Source organism: Tarenaya hassleriana, unplaced genomic scaffold (assembly GCF_000463585.1).
Source record: "Tarenaya hassleriana unplaced genomic scaffold, ASM46358v1 Cleome1, whole genome shotgun sequence".
NCBI classification, from domain to species: Eukaryota; Viridiplantae; Streptophyta; class Magnoliopsida; order Brassicales; family Cleomaceae; genus Tarenaya; species Tarenaya hassleriana.
This window is the reverse complement of record NW_010960187.1, coordinates 4,143,586-4,160,095: the sequence shown is the minus strand read 5'-3', so window position 1 is coordinate 4,160,095 and position 16,510 is coordinate 4,143,586. Positions and strand designations below refer to the sequence as shown.

General features: G+C 39.5%; 5 protein-coding genes and 1 non-coding gene across 10 annotated transcripts; 4 read left to right on the top strand and 2 right to left on the bottom strand.

Annotated features, from left to right (window-relative positions):
* Positions 1–809: 809 nt before the first annotated feature.
* Positions 810–2,217, bottom strand: LOC104824752 (RHOMBOID-like protein 8). Its single transcript, XM_010556909.1, has 4 exons — positions 1,916–2,217; positions 1,435–1,598; positions 1,160–1,323; positions 810–1,079 (listed from the first exon to the last, which is right to left on the bottom strand). Exons 1-4 carry the CDS (start codon positions 2,215–2,217, stop codon positions 810–812), a joined length of 900 nt encoding a protein of 299 aa, XP_010555211.1.
* Positions 2,218–2,495: 278 nt separating this feature from the next.
* Positions 2,496–5,909, top strand: LOC104810083 (tRNA modification GTPase MnmE). 2 transcript variants are annotated; one of them, XM_010536282.1, is made up of 10 exons: positions 2,496–2,714; positions 2,827–3,140; positions 3,379–3,517; positions 3,756–3,877; positions 4,005–4,208; positions 4,336–4,395; positions 4,507–4,645; positions 4,885–5,003; positions 5,086–5,301; positions 5,502–5,909. In XM_010536282.1, exons 1-10 carry the CDS (start codon positions 2,531–2,533, stop codon positions 5,694–5,696), a joined length of 1,692 nt encoding a protein of 563 aa, XP_010534584.1. In that variant the 5' UTR covers positions 2,496–2,530; the 3' UTR covers positions 5,697–5,909. The 2 variants fall into 2 exon arrangements, with proteins under 2 accessions (XP_010534584.1, XP_010534576.1); XM_010536274.1 differs by having other exon boundaries at positions 5,080–5,301.
* Positions 5,910–8,048: 2,139 nt separating this feature from the next.
* On the top strand, positions 8,049–8,996 carry LOC104810072. Its single transcript, XM_010536264.2, has 2 exons — positions 8,049–8,452; positions 8,601–8,996. The coding sequence occupies exons 1-2, from the start codon at positions 8,118–8,120 to the stop codon at positions 8,761–8,763; spliced, it is 498 nt and encodes a 165-aa protein (XP_010534566.1). The 5' UTR covers positions 8,049–8,117; the 3' UTR covers positions 8,764–8,996.
* A 1,557-nt stretch (positions 8,997–10,553) lies between these two features.
* On the top strand, positions 10,554–13,434 carry LOC104810056 (F-box protein SKP2A-like). 4 transcript variants are annotated; one of them, XM_010536252.2, is made up of 6 exons: positions 10,554–10,707; positions 10,861–10,974; positions 11,152–11,458; positions 12,030–12,378; positions 12,465–12,606; positions 12,990–13,434. In XM_010536252.2, the coding sequence occupies exons 3-6, from the start codon at positions 11,274–11,276 to the stop codon at positions 13,334–13,336; spliced, it is 1,023 nt and encodes a 340-aa protein (XP_010534554.1). In that variant the 5' UTR covers positions 10,554–10,707; positions 10,861–10,974; positions 11,152–11,273; the 3' UTR covers positions 13,337–13,434. The 4 variants fall into 4 exon arrangements, with proteins under 4 accessions (XP_010534554.1, XP_010534545.1, XP_019057642.1 ...); XM_010536243.2 differs by lacking the exon at positions 10,861–10,974; XM_019202097.1 differs by lacking the exons at positions 10,554–10,707; positions 10,861–10,974 and adding an exon at positions 10,782–10,799.
* Positions 13,435–13,513: 79 nt separating this feature from the next.
* Positions 13,514–13,585, bottom strand: TRNAQ-UUG. The gene has a single exon. It is a non-coding gene; the product is annotated as a tRNA-Gln (tRNA).
* Positions 13,586–14,795: 1,210 nt separating this feature from the next.
* LOC104824743 (probable indole-3-pyruvate monooxygenase YUCCA11) lies at positions 14,796–16,226 on the top strand. The gene is made up of 4 exons (XM_010556898.1): positions 14,796–15,413; positions 15,495–15,734; positions 15,829–15,981; positions 16,077–16,226. The coding sequence occupies exons 1-4, from the start codon at positions 14,796–14,798 to the stop codon at positions 16,224–16,226; spliced, it is 1,161 nt and encodes a 386-aa protein (XP_010555200.1).
* The last annotated feature ends 284 nt before the right edge of the window (positions 16,227–16,510 follow it).

Below are 16,510 nucleotides of genomic sequence, written 5' to 3'. Positions count from 1 at the left end.
AAAAACATTTCAACAAATCACAAACACTGAGTATACAAATAATTCTAAACTTGGTCAACATCAAAACTAGGCTTATAACAGTCTCAGATATGATGACACGCACTAATATGCTTGTATCTTTTCCCAGAAAAGAGTCTAGCTCGTATCAAAAGAGACAGACCACAGGTCGCATAAATGGTTAGACATGGAAGTGAATCTTGTAATAACGAAAGAAATAACTACATCAATCATGATGGTGCAAGACATATCGGTTGAGCTAACGACAAAATATAACAATATGATTCGGATTAACAAGTATATAAGTATATTTAGGGGTGACGAAGTCATCTACCTTCATCAGTTGGTCAAAGCCTGAATATCTTAACCTCGATGTCGTCGGTAACACTTCTCCACACTTTCGTTTGATAACGCTTCAGCTCTGGGTTAGGAAGGGGCAGATCTTTCCCCCAAAACGATATTAAAACACAAAACCATTGCACGGAATCAGATTGACATCCACAATCTCATGAAGCACCACATTTGTTCCCTGAAAAAAAAAGCATAAAGAACATAAACAACAACAACGACCCGAGATCCAAATGAAACATACGTGTTAAGATCTCAAACACTGAATCCTGACCTCTTCTTGGTTCTCTTCGTCGATGGCATACTGTGTAACCATTTTGACCAGATCGTCATTGCTCATATAATAGTCAAGAGGTACCCAGCCGATCTATGGGGGGGGGGGATAAAGCTCTTTTTGTGTCATAAGAAGATGACAGGCACAGAGAAACTAAGCTCAATATTTGTGTAGATAGAAGGAGAACAACTCACATAACACAAAACAGAGCAAGGCATATTATCCTTAGAATGGGTCTGTCAAACTTTTCCTTCAGCTTCTCGGATCTTTTAATTTCAGATTTTAAGAAACTCGCCTTATGTGGGGGAACCTGTCTGAGCTGAGGGGCGAATAACAGCACAAATCCGAGGAGAAATCCTGATACCAAACCTCCGATATTCGCAAAGTTGTCTATGTAAGGGAGGAAACCCAGCAGGAAATTGACGGAGGAGATAACCACTATCAGCATTATGGCCGAGGTCTGTAAACAAGCGAAGAACATCGTCAACAAGATTGTGAAAAGAAGATACCTAGTGACAAGAAACACGAGAAAGGATCGACCTTGTTGCTGTAGAGATTCCAGTTCCTTGCAAGTGCTGAAAGCATTGCTCCAATCAATCCAAACAAAGCAGCAGCAGGGCAGACTGATGGGATGTCTTGAACAAAAACCACAGCAAACAGACTTCCTAAGGCACTGGATAGTACATAAATTGCAGCAATCCTCACTGAAAATCAAAGTAATGCAAGAGAAAGGCGTATTTCAGAGGTGAGAAATATCATACGAGAACATATCAGGCATAAGGTTTAAGTTTATAAGGTCAAGCAGACTAATTTACTTGGTCCAAACTCCTGCTCCATGTATATCCCGACGAAAATTAAACTCCCAAGATTACTGAGAAGGTGAAATAATCCGCTGTGCAGCCATTGGGATGTAAAAATGCGCCATATCTCACGACTCTCTGCCAAAATATTCGAACGAAGAGCTCCCATGTGCTCTAACCTGCAAACTCGAGACGATTAATCCCATGTTGATGTTCATCTGTTACGTAGTTGTGGATGAGCCCTGAAACTATTTATACTCAAGCTGCTCAGAAGAAATAATGTGCATAGGCCAAATCAAATCAAATTTCAGACTGCATGACACAATATGCACAGGCCAATCAGTAGAATTCCATGATAGACAGCCCAGAAATCAAATCAGTAGACTTGAAGAAGAGAACGAAACCTCATAGATTGTCAACATTCGCGGATCAGAGGTTGGATTGCAGAACTGAATTCGCAGAAACCAAAATCGAAAGCGAAGAGAAAGCTACTCACGTAGAAGCGGAGGGACCGAGCATGGGATTCTCGGAGAGAGGCTGGAAGGAGAATCGGCCAAGGAATTCGGCGGCACAGTCACCGTAAGAGTTTCCGGGACAGTCATTGACACCCATCGTTACTGCGAAGATGACAATCTGGAGAAGCACAAAGACGGAGATGAGCCAAGTGTCCCGCGAGATTTGCCGCGATCGATGCCGAAAGAAAGGGAACTTGTCGCGGTGTGGATCGGCGGCGGCGGAAGATCGGAGATCTCCGGAACAATCACCGATCTGCGATTTAGGTTTCGAAGGATTCTCCATGACAAAGGGGAGGGAGGGAGACGAAATTGGTGCTCGTTAAGGGGCTAATACTTTCAAAGAGAGAGAGCTAGTAAATATATATATATAGAGAGAGAGAGAGATCTTGCTTTGAATGGCGGGAAATTTTGGAGAGAAAACGGAACGCTAACCGATTCCGTACACTTCGACTTAACGTTTTATTTGAGGTTGGGCTTCTCTTGATAGAGCCCAAAAACCATTTTTATACAAAACGCTGCGTTTTGCTCCGCCATCGCGGAATATGTTGCCGCGTCCTTTATCCGTTCTTTTAGGGTCCGTTCGTCTATCGTCGTCGATGATGCTTCTCCTATTCTTCCGCTCCGCCGCCGGTCACCTCCTCCGGCTTTCCTCGTCACCGTTTCCGATCCTTTGCCGGAGCAGAATCTCGAGATCTACTTCGAATAAACGCTTCTCTCTCTTCTTCTCTTCCTCTCCCAAGACCCTTCAAACCCACCTTAAACCCTGCTCGTCGTCTCCAGGTCCAAAGCCGTCGAAACTCTTCCGAAGTTTCTAGATTTCTCTGTCTCTTTCTCTTGCCGATGTTTTATGTTTTAGGCCAATGGGTTCCTCTGATTCGTTTGTTTGGTGCAGAGAAGAATGCGTTTCTTTTCAAGGGCGATGAGCGTGTGGCGGGGCTTGTTGAATCGGCCGTCGAGAACGTTGACCGGTTTCATAGTTCGAGCACGATTGTGGCGATTGTGACTCCAATTGGTGGGCCACCTGGTGCGGTGGGAATCGTGCGTATGTCGGGACCTACAGCTGTGGAAGTCGCCGGCCGAGTGTTTCGGCCGAAGACGAAGAGGAGGAACATGGGTCGGGTTCCGGGTCCGGGTTCTTGGCGACCTACGAGTCATCTCGTGGAATACGGTGTCGTCGTTGATTCAAACGGCAATGTCATTGATGAGGTAGATTAAAAAGGTTCTGAATTTCAGTTATATCGATGTTACATGGCTATTTCTGTTCCTGAGTACTCTGCAGTAGCTTACCGGATAAACTTATTTCGTGATGGTAAAACGCGTTATAAATGTCGGGCCCTTTGTCTTTGTTTCGTGCTTGAAGACTTCAACTGTCTGAAGATCATCCAAAGTGTGGATGATTGTCTGAAACGTGTGTTTCATGTTACTTTCTTATTGGCTTGGTTAGGTTTTAGCAGTGGCAATGTTGGCTCCGAGGTCATATACTCGTGAGGATGTAGTTGAGCTCCAGTGTCATGGGAGCGAAGTGTGTCTTCGTCGTGTTTTGAGGTCATGTATGGAAGCAGGAGCAAGGCTGGCAGAACCAGGTCATTATTGCTCATAAACTCTTTTCATCATTTTTTGTTCATCCTTTGTTTCTTTGATTAATTTTTTCCTTTCGTTGAAGAGATTCTTAGTTGTGAGTTTGAACATTTTTGCATGATTCACTCTTAACAATTCTAGTTAGGAGCTAATCTGACTGTAAATTCACACTGTTGGGCACGACCCCGATTTAATCATGATTCTTTCATCCATTTCTTTGGCCGACGAATATTGTGCATTCAGGAGAGTTCACACTCCGGGCCTTTCTCAATGGTCGGTTAGACCTTTCCCAAGCTGAAAACGTGGAAAGACTTATCTCGGCCAAGTCTACTGCTGCTGCTGATGCTGCTTTGGAAGGGATTCAGGTATACACTTTCTCTTCTACTGCCAGTTTGTCTCTTGCGATAATCATGTCAACTTTTATGTAAGATTCTCCATACTCGTCGTCGTTACTAACTTAATAACAATAATCCCTCTTTCAAATTATTGTAGGGAGGGTTTTCGTCAATGGTCAAATCACTAAGAGCACAATGTATTGAGCTCCTTACTGAAATCGAAGCTCGCTTAGATTTTGAGGACGAGATGCCTCCACTTGACATAAATGAAGTTGTCACCAAAATAAACACCATGTCTGAAGACGTAGAAAGCGCATTAGAAACGGCAAATTATGACAAACTTCTTCAGAGCGGGTTGCAGGTAAATTTCTGGTTTTTCATTCAAGCTAATAATGTGGTATATCTATTTCAAGGTTCCAGTTTTCTTTATCCTTCTCACAAAAAAAGTTTTATATCTTTTTCATTTTTCTTCTAATTAAATGCTGCAGATAGCTATCGTTGGCCGTCCTAATGTCGGGAAATCAAGTCTTCTAAACGCATGGAGCAGGGTATGAAAAAAAGTTCAAATTTTTAGTATTGTTTCTGTCATTCACACATTTATATATATATATATATACAAATTGAGTCATGCTCCATATGTGCTTTGTTTTAGCGTGCAGAGTGAGAGAGCCATTGTTACGGAAATTGCCGGAACCACTCGTGATATCGTGGAAAGCAATGTTACCGTCCGTGGGGTACCTGTGACACTTCTTGACACAGCCGGCATTAGAGAAACCATTGACATAGTTGAAAAAATCGGTCTGTTTCTTTCTATCTCCTCCTCTTCTCCGGATAAGCGGTTTCTACAAGTCTACCGGCTTTTTATTTTTATCGGTATAGGATGTGAAAAACACCACAAATCAAGTTTAGGATGCCTGCTAGGTTTTTGCAAAGCTTGGAGCTTTTGCATGGTTCCTTGTTGAAGAAAAACTGTGATGATCCTGAAACATTCTGGACCATTTTTACGCTAAATTTATTTGAAAGTTTCGAAATTGCAGGAGTTGAGAGATCTGAAGCGGTTGCAAAGGGTGCTGATGTCGTAATCATGGTGGTGAGTGCTCTTGATGGATGGACTCAAGAAGACAGTGAACTTCTTCATAAGATCCAATCTAACAAGGTAACCCGAAAATCGCAACATAGTCTCATTCTATCTTTTAATATTTCTGATTCATATTCTGCATTTGAAATGTCAGAAACAGCCTATGATTCTCGCGATCAACAAAATTGACTGTGCTCCTTCTGTCGACTCTCAACTGAAAGAAGATGTGAGAAAAAACATGGTGGAAGCTATCCATAAGCATGTCTTCACTTCTGCTGTCACAGGCCAAGGAATCGAAGAGCTCGAAGTGGCTATTCTTGAAATTCTTGGTCTCGATCGGATTCCCACTGGTGGGCATCGATGGACTGTGAACCAGGTTTGGCCTTCGGAGTCTATGTAGATTCTCCCGGTTTCATATATGACCCTTAACTTTGGGAAGTTGCAATTCAGCCCCTAAAAGTTGGATGATCAGCTACGAAAGTTGAAAACTTTCTTGCCCCCATTGCCCCTGTGGTTGTGAAACTTCTCCTAAAGGCCATCTTTGAGTGTGTGTGTTTTCCGGGTGGATTTTGACAGAGACAATGCGAGCAGTTGGTACGGACAAGGGAGGCATTAGTGAGGCTAAAGAGAGCGATAAGAGACGAGATGCCAACAGACTTCTGGACGATAGAGTTGAGAGAGGCCGCTTTGGGGCTTTCTCAGATAAGCGGTGATGACGTTTCGGAAGAGGTCCTCTCCAGCATTTTCAGCAACTTCTGCATTGGCAAGTGATATACATACACATATATATATATATATATATACACAAATGTTGTATTAGTCTCTAATCAATGTATACATGCGAATGGAATGAATTATTCGTAGTTAGGTAGTTATTGGGCCCAGCCCAATACAATGGAAGTAACTGATGATTTTTGGGCTTAATTTACGCGCGCGTGTGTATGTATTTTAATATTACGGTTTAATGTTAACTAAGTCGCTTAATATATATTTTTTTTTGGAGGAAAAATATAGGTTCTCTTCGGCTTGAAAATTATTGTTTTTTTTTTTATGGGTCTGGACCAGACCCGTGATAACGATGACGATGTGGGGCCCAAACGACCTTCGGTTTCTTAACAATCCCAAAAAAGCGAATGAAAGTGGGCCATGGGATGAAGGCCACTTGAAGAATATGGGCCCCATAATTTGATATTTGGGCTTTGGGGCACAACCAACCACATGCTCATAAACCGACCAATTTCACATCAAACTTGTTGTCTCTCAAAACACACAGAGAAACATGCATGTTTCGTGCACCTAACTCCCACATCAGAGCTATTACCAAAGACACTGAACAAATAGTCACTCTCTCCTCTCATGCGATAATCATTTCACTTTTGAATAAATTACAAGTATCATTTCGTGACTTCCCACATTTGAGGAGACCTAACCACACCAATCTGACATTATAATACATATATATATATATATATATATATATTAATAATTTTAAGTTTAAAATTAAGTTTTGATTTTTGTATTAGTTTTACATTCAAAGTTTCAAGAAGATTATAATACGTAGAATATATATATATATATTACTAATTTATAGTTTTCATGTAATAATTATAAAAAGAAATTATTATGGGAAAGTCTGATGTGAGGTTGAGAAGTGGAGACACGTTCAAGGCTCTCCAAAATTGCAAAGGGCGTTATAATTAATAACATTGCTGTCAAATGGTGGGCCGAGTCCGAGGCGTTAGGAACAAAACAACATTTGCATTTTTTTTATTTTAGATTTTTCTGTAACAAGAAAAAAAAACACTTTTTTTAATAAATGATTCGTTATAATTTTCAATTATCATGTTTTGGAATTTATTTGGGGATGAAAAGGGCTAGTGGAAATCGGCAATGAATCCAAGGGGCAACCGCGGCGTGTACATTTATGTTAGCTAATTATTGGGCCCAATGGGCCCTTCTAAAATGATTGTTATTTTTATTTGATTGCTTCGGCTGCAAAATTATGTAGAAATTTTACAATAATGGAACTTTTAGAAAACCTGAGAAAAAGTGATATCTATTCATATAAATATATTCCTTTTCTAACAAATTACAAATTTTAATTTATTAATATAAATTTTATTAGATGCTGTTGTTTTAAATTTAAAGTTACGAGGCACAAATATAGAATTTAAATATGAGAAATATTAGTTGATCAATATACAATAAAAATACAAATAAGAAAAGCTCTGAGCCACATGAGTCATTCTATATGTTAACTCATAATATCTTCCAAAAATATGAATATTTTCTTTTTTTTTAAAAAAAATGGGACAAATAAACTTAGAACCAATGAGAAATGACTATATGTAGACAAAACAATCGAAGCAGCCGAATTGATTGTCTTTTGTCTTTGTAGCATGAAAATAGACAATCTTTCTTTTCTTTTTCCCTTCCAAAATTTCATTGATTAGAAATGAAATCGCATTATCCAGTTAATTTGAGAAAGAGGTTGAAAACTATTCTGATTTCTTGCTCAAAAAAATAAGCATACAAATTAAGCATAGAATTGGTTACAGATTTTGAGAATTGAAAACTAAGGAAAACTTTATACTTGTTCGGATAGAAATAGCTCATATATTGCCGTAATTCTAGATTTTTTCCCATATAGATTATATATTCTTGGCTTTTTTTTCCCAAAAAAATAATATGTAAAACAAGAGATTTATTTATATCAAGAATGTCAAAAAGGACCAAAATGGACGAAATCTTCTTGATATAAGTCTGTAACTCTATCCTGTCTGTGAATCATCAATTGTTGGAGAAAAAAAAACTGTAAAACCATGAATCTACAGAAATGTCAACAGCTGCAATGAGTAAACCTTATTTCTCTTTAATAAGAGTATGCTTACTGTTTTCGTTGGATATTAGCTTATTTTATTCGCTAATTACTAAATTAGTTTTGATTTTTCAATTTTTAACTATTATCTTAAAGGGATTTTGAAGGGTTTTTACGATAGATTTTAATTAATCCTGACGTGGCGCTCCCGTGATGATGCGAATAGAACCAGATTAGAAAAAAAAATGAACGGTCCAGATCCACTCCTCACTCTATGGTTCTTTATATTCCCCCTCCCTCTTCCTTCCTCTCTCTCTCCTCTCTCATTCTCTCTCTACCCTGCTCTGTACAGAGCAAAAAAAAACACAAACCAGATGTTGCTGGGGAAGAGACAACGACCGCCGATGAATAGAACTACGAGTATGTCGGAGATACGGTCAGATCTGAATCTTCCCGGAGAATCAGAGCCGTCGGATCAGCTAAATCCGCCGTCGTTAACCGATCCACACCGGAGACCGTCTGGTCTGAACGATCAGCTAATCGTAGCCGTTGATCAGCATCGTGGGTCTTTTGATCAACGGCTCTTAGCGATGGTCTCACCGAGAGGTCTCCAGAGGAGGCACTCTGCCGATTACAACTCCGATTTCCTCAGATCCTGCTCTCTCTGCAAACGCCGACTTGTTCCCGGCCACGACATCTATATGTATAGGTATATACTTACGCACCTACACACACGTGTGTAAGTGTCCAAGACTGTGTGTTTAGCGTAAAGTTTGAAGCTTTTGATAAATATGTTACTGGACATGATGCAAAAGGGTATATACATATATAGGTTCTAAATTGTTTGGGTATGGCAGGGGAGATAGGGCCTTTTGTAGCTCAGAGTGCAGGGAACATCAGATTAAGCAGGACGAGAAGAAAGAGAAAATTGCGTTTGCGGCAAAGAAAGCTTCGGCGGTAGTGGCCGCAGCCGCGGTCGCTGGCTCTGCCATTGAAGAGAGAGTGGTCGCTGCCGTGTAATGCCCATTACGCACACATATATACGCATATATATATATATATCATATGATATATATGTGTGTGAGTGAGGCCATGTCTGTATATGGTTATGATTATGGTATGAATGTGAAGCATTATGGCGTTGACCGGCATTAACTATGTTAAAGTCCGATGTATGGAATTAGATGCTGTTTGGAAGGTTTGAATTTTACAAGCTCTGAATTTTCTCTCTCTCAGTTATTTTGTTTTCTCTCTTTAATTTCTTGGACTTTTGTTGAGGGTTATATATATGTATATGTATATTATAAACATGGAAATTGCAGCTAATTAAGGAATGATTGGATTCTGCTGTCAGCATTACAATTCAGAAAATTATGAAATCAAATATTAGAACGATGAGATGTGTTCATTCAATAAACAAATTGACTACCTGAAAAAAATATATTAATTATTTTACCCATTTGATATTTATTTTCTTTAATAACACACCAATTCAGGGTAGTTGCAAAAACGATGTATTCAATGTAAACTGAATATACAATATATCGGTATGCTACTGAAAATGTTTGTAACTCTTGCATAGACACATTAAATGATAAAATCATCACTAGAAAAAAAAAAACAATGGACCTTATGCCTAGTCAGCGTGGCATACACTGGGTCCCGGTATCCACTATTTGTTTGAATATCTAAATAGATTCCTTATGGCCTCTTTATTTAATATGTTCCATCAAATATAACAAGAAAATATCATCTGATTTTGGTTTTTCAATTTCTACGAATATCCACATGGAAATATTTTATGTCTGCCACCAGATGTGATCAGTTTTTTTTTTTAACAAATAAAAACATCTATATATTCAGCTGATATGCTTGCTGAGTGTAAGAACTTGAGAACTTTAGAAATATCATTTTTTAAAATTTTAAATATATCGAAATTTGATTTTTGAATATCAGAAGATGTTACATGTGAATAAAACCATAGAAAACGAAATCATTTATATTATAAAAAAATACGTTGATAATTCTGTTGCATAATTGTGGTGTAAACGACAAAAAGATGTGCAATAATAGAAAGTGAACGAAGTAACTTTTGTTTTACTAGGAATGCATTGTTGACTCTTTCCAATATACAATGTGTAGAAAAATAATAATATACACAAAAGGTTTTGTTAATGCTCTGGATTTATAAAAAAACAATATATATATATATATATATATATATAATGGTCTGGATTTATATAAAAAAAGAAAACAATATATACATATATAAAGTAAAGTACAATTGAGAAAGACATATGTTTATTTATTTAACCGAATCAGTACTTCTAAGCGTACTAATTCAAGCCTGACCTAAATTTTCAATACCTATTTAATTTCCTTATAATTCATACAACTTTTCAATCATCCTCACGTTTTGACACGAAATAGTTAAAAAAAAAATCAGGGAGTAATGAATATATATATTTCAAAATAAATTGACAAACTAAAAAGTAATAAATTTGATATACGTCTAAACAAAACAATTTATATCTCTAAATTGTCGTGAAGGACTACATTAAATAAATAGATGACAATATTAAAATCTATGTGGTACGCAGAGAGAACGAGACATTTATATTATGCTAATGACAACAAAATTTAAACAACATTTTATATATTCGATGAGTGTCGGAGTCTAATTTGATTACACGAAACGAAAGTAATCATCGACGGACCATATTTCATTATTAACAAAGAAGCGCCGGTGGATTCTGACACGTGGAAGCCTACGCGTCTCTAAGCCATTACCCGCACGCCTCCATCTCTCTCTCTCTTCTCGGGCTCTCGTCTATTTGACGGCCCTGTGCTGTATCTTGTGATCACCTCAAACAACCAAGAAACGGAAATAAAATATTAAATTTAATGAAGATATATAATTTCGAGGGAAAACCCAGAAAGTGGAACGAAGAATTTGAATCAGAGGTACGATCACAAGACTAAAGTTTGAATTTTTATCGGCTTGGGATTTCGAAAGATGGTTATGCATTTACAGAAATGGAGCAAATTCTCTGGCCGTACGTTATTCAACGGAGAACCTCATGTTTATTTTTTTTTTGCCATTTTTTAAAATTGTAGTGATAAATTCTTTCGCTTTCTGGAAGCCCAGAAGACGATTAGATGCTTTTGATACCAATTTCGTTAGGACAGGAAACTGAGACCGTCTGCATTTATTGATCACTTTCTTGTTAGGTAAAAACAGGTTTCTCCCTTCTTCGATTAAGCAAATGTCCTGCATTTCTTGACACGTAAAGGGCTCTGCTTTTGCGTTTTGATTCATCTAAACCCCTAGCTTTTCTCTCTTTGTCGTCTTTCAATGCCGTAAGTCTCGGGTATTTACTTTGTATCTCTCTCTCTCTCTGGTGATAGATTCGAGAAAGAGCCGCTTCTATATCGTACCTTAGTCAGTTTGTTTGAAGATTGTGAGAGGAGCAGTGACAACAAGGGAAGGGTCGTCGGAGGAATTGGGCAGGTGCTTCCAGAAGCTGGTTATGGCGGGTTCTGGGGTGATGAAGATGGAGGGTTTGGCGATTAAGGAGTGGAAAGACATCCCGGTGGAGCTTCTGATGAGGATCCTTACACTTGTTGACGATCGGACGGTGATCATTGCCTCTGGTGTTTGCAGTGGCTGGAGAGACATCATCTGCTTTGGCCTCACTCATCTTTCCCTCTCTTGGTATGTATATATGCATATACATACATACATACATACATACACCCTTTTGGCATAATCATCAGATTCATTTGTGGTGTTTGTATCTATGTGACGAAGCTTGAAGTAGAAGGGCTGATCATAAGCACGGATATAGTAGATGTTTCTAGATGCTGTAGCTTTGCTTTTGTTGGCAGAGATGTCTGGTTTGGACAAAGCTTAAGGTCTTTTGATGTTTTCGTGTGCTTTGAGGGAAGATAAAACTGGCATAGCCCGCTTTAAAAGTCTTTTCTTGGGGTTGTAATTCGTAAAGGATCAAACTTTACGCGTATTTATGATAATGTTTTGGTATTGGATCGAGTTCTATCAAAGAACGCAGAATTAGGCTCTTTAACTCGGATGAAAGAGAGCGAGAATCTCGTCGACATCTTCTGAGTGATTCTTTTGGTGTTTCTTGAACCACTTTGTATCGATAGAAGGTTGTTCTCGTTACCCTTTTCGGTTGGTGTATCGGTCCCATTGAAGATATATATCTGTTCTCTTGGAAAAGTAGGAGGTGAATTCTAGTTGATTGGATAATCTGTTGCTTCTCCAGGTGCAAGACGAACATGAGCAGCTTGGTTCTCTCTCTTGCTCCAAAGTTCACAAAGTTGCAGGCTTTAGCACTGCGTCAGGACATTCCACAACTGGAAGACAACTCTGTGGAAGCCATAGCGAATAACTGTCACGAGCTACAAGATCTAGATCTAAGCAAAAGCTTCAAGCTTTCCGATCGTTCACTCTATGATCTATCCCGCGGTTGCCCAAACCTCACGAAACTCAACATCAGCGGCTGCACTTCGTTCAGCGACACGGGTCTTGCCTATCTGACGAGTTCTTGCCGGAAGCTCAAAGTTCTGAATCTCTGCGGATGTGTGAAAGCTGCTACCGACAATGCATTGCAGGTCGTCTTCTCTCTCTCTCTCTCTCTGTGTTTTCCTCGAATGATCTGAGAAATTCTTGCATCATCATGAATGGTATTTGCCTGCAGGCGATTGGGCGTAACTGCAGCCAAATGCAGTCCCTGAATCTTGGATGGTGTGATGATATAAGTGATGATGGGGTTATGAGCTTAGCATATGGTTGCCCTGATCTCAGGACTCTGGACCTCTGTGGATGTGTTCGCATCACAGGTGATTCTCTCCCACTCACCTTCTATAGAAACCAACAGGGAGTTAGTACCAGAGGTCTGATGTTATGTCAATATGTCAAAGCCGACGTAGAAGTGACATTGGATGGTTGACAATCAATCAGATCATATTGCTCAAAATAGGGGTGGGTGGACCAAAATAAAACCGAATTTCGGAGTATCCGGATGAACAGGTTACCTTTTTGTCAGTGTGTTTCTATGGTACCCGAGAGTTACTGCGGATACCTGAGGTTTGGATATCCGAATAAATTTCGAATCTGAGATCGGGTGACATCTCGTGAGACCCGAGACATTCAGGCCGGATTCGAGTACCCGACCCGCGTACCCACTTGTGGGTTTGATTGATTCTTTCTTTCAATATGGCAGACGAAAGTGTGGTAGCGCTGGCAAACAGGTGTGTCCGTCTACGGTCACTGGGATTGTACTACTGCAGGAACATCACGGACAGAGCCATGTACTCTCTTGCGGCGCAGAGCAAACCCGAGGTTCGGCGGAGAAGATATGACGAGGAAGAAGGGCTGAGAAACCTCAACATCAGCCAATGCACTGCCCTCACGCCCTCCGCGGTTCAGGCGGTGTGCGACAAGTTCCCGGCCTTACACACATGTTCCGCCAGACACTCCCTTGTCATGAGCGGCTGTCTTAGCTTGACCTCCGTTCACTGCTCTTGTATCGTCCAGTCCCATCGCGGGCTTAACCCCACCGCCCACTGAACTAAACCCTTCTGTATATATTCCTTGTATCTGAATTATGTTGTATTTACGAGCTTAGTTATATACTATGAATGATAAAGACGAAGACTTTGGGGATATCCTCTGTTTCTTAACGTTACAACTTACAATTATATGCTACGGAATTTAAAAATAAAAATAAAAAAGAATAATATGTGGAGGTCCTACCGGGAGTCGAACCCAGGTCGCTGGATTCAAAGTCCAGAGTGCTAACCACTACACCATAGAACCTTGATGCATTCTTCATCCATAACTCATTTCTTCGTCCCCATAGCGTATCCTGACAGCCGGAGATTCCTCTGATATTTTCTCGGGAAACAAACAGAGAAACCGGAGGAGAGATGCAACGGCGTAGGTCGGTTTAATGGGAAAAAAACGTGTGGCGCCAAAAGCCTTTATTGGGCTTAATGGGCTTTAATTTTGGGCCTCTGATTATATTTTCTGGCCTATTGTTTTAAAGGTTTATCGCGATACGAGATAATACAAATATCGCCAGCCGTAATTACGCGGCGAAAGGATGATGGAATAATTTATTGTACTCGGAATATTATATAAAACAAATATTAAATAATATATGATTTGGTTGGTGCAGTGATGGAATAATTAAAGTGTCATGCAAAACAGTTTCCTTTGTCCATCTCAAATTTCTATTTATACAACATAGCCGTACACTACGACTCTCGTCTTTCAAATTGCAATTAATACCTATAGTATATGATTTTTATTTTCTTTGACTTTCGCGTTAATTAGATATAATCGAGTATATATATATATATATTGGAATTATTGGACCGGTTGATATTGTTTTGAAAATTGAAAATCGAAGATACTATGTGAATATATACATTCCTAGTTTTTCATATTTATAGAAATTGTTTAGATTAGCATAAGCGTTGATCATATAATTTTCTCTTTGTTTTTTTATGTGAATAAAATAAAATAAAATACTTTAAGTGATTTTTATAACTAGATGTTAGATATTTTATTTATTATAACCGAACGTATGAAATTACATAAATATTTTTGTCCTTAGAACCTATAATCAAATATTAGTATAAAATATATATCAATATCGTAATATCTGTTAGATTTAATCATTTAATCTTTGTAAAAAATGATGTTTTACAGTTTCTTAAGTTTTGCAAAATATTAAAAAAAATGTAAACATCTAAAAAAAGGGCAACATAACTCAAGAATATCGGGTCATGTAATTAAGGAAATAATATAATGACAACCGTGTATTGACTCAATTTAATTCCAAATTCAGAACATAAAAAGTATGTGCATGAGATTATCCCAACAGATCTTATGTTTCACCTATTACAGAAACTTATTTTACTTATATTATATCAAATATTACTTATATATACACTTCTACCTCCTCGTACCATGCATCACAAACACACGCACATCAACACCATTGCTCATAATACACAAAGAAATGGATCAAGAAGCTAATAAGATTGAAGTCCTGATCATCGGAGCTGGACCGGCCGGTTTAGCAACGTCTGCATGCCTTAACCGGCTAGGCATACCGAACGTTGTACTCGAGAGAGAAGATTGCAGTGCCTCTCTGTGGAGGAGAAGGTCCTACGACCGTCTGAAGCTCCACCTGGCGAAGCAATTCTGCGAGCTCCCTCACATGGCATTCCCCCGCCATGCACCCACCTTCGTCCCCAAGCAAGGTTTCACCGCTTACCTTGACGAGTACGTAACCCGTTTCGGCATAAACCCTAGGTACAACCGCCGCGTTACGTCGGCGTCTCACGAGGGAGGATGGGGGGTGGAGGCTGACGATGTGGCGACGGGAGGGAAGGAGGTCTACGTGGCAGAGTTTCTGGTGGTGGCGACGGGGGAGAACGGAGAGGGGGTGATTCCGGCGATAGAGGGGCTGAAGGAGAGCTTTGGAGGAGAGTATATGCACTCGAGTGACTACAAGAACGGCCATAGATTCGCCGGAAAAAATGTATTGGTCGTCGGATGTGGAAACTCCGGCATGGAGATTGCTTATGATCTCTCCAAATCGAATGCGAATGTCTCCCTCGTCGTCCGCAGTCCGGTATAAATCCATGCATTTGTGTATATGTTACAAAATCATATGTGTATATATATTATAAACTTTGTGATGGGTTGATGGTAGGTCCACGTGTTGACGAAATGCATAGTGCAAATGGCAATGACGATTATGAAATTGAAGATCTTCCCCGTAAAACTGGTGGACACACTCTGTCTGTTCCTCGCAAAGATGAGTATGGGAGACACGTCGAGATATGGGCTTCAAAGGCCCAAATTAGGCCCATTTCTTCTCAAGATGAAGACCGGAAGATCGCCGACCATCGACGTTGGCTGTTTGAACCTCATCAAATCCGGCAACATTCGGGTACTTCAACAAAAATGACAGTACACTGCAAAATACTACAGAACAAGAAAATATGATTTTTTTTTTTATTGTTTGTGTTTTTTTTTCTTTGAAGGTTGTGCAATCAATCAAAAGCATAGAAGGGAACAGAGTCAAGTTTGTAAACGGAGAGAACAAAAACATAGACGCCATTATCTTCGCCACTGGTTACAAGAGCAATGTAGCCAGATGGCTTCAGGTAAATATCACAATGTTTCCTTTGTCCTTTGTTTTTTACAGACAGTAGAGTATAACTGCAACGTTCAAGAACCATGAGTACATCCATAGCATACTTGCAAGCACCACTGGTATGCCTGCTCCAAGTCGAAACGTCAGTTCCCGGATCATTGGAAGGGACAGAACGGATTGTACTGTGCTGGATTCGCCAGACAAGGATTGGTCGGCATTTCAAGAGATGCTCAGAGCATTGCCAGAGACATCGATATGTTGATTCAACGTAGAAGCATACTGTAGATATTCGACACTTCCTTCTAAATTAGAACTCTGGTTTTGTATCTTTATAATTTAGCAAATATTAATTGGATTTATTACGAATTTTACTTATATACATATTCAACCCCATTGCCCTTTAACTCCTCGTCGTATTATCACAAATACACACGCACTCACCACTGTTCATTAACAGTGAGAGATGGAGCAAGAAACTATTAAGACTGCGGTTCTGATCGTTAGAGCTGGACCGTCCGGTTTAGCAACGTCTGTATTCCGGTTCAGCGTACCGAACATTGTTCTTGAGG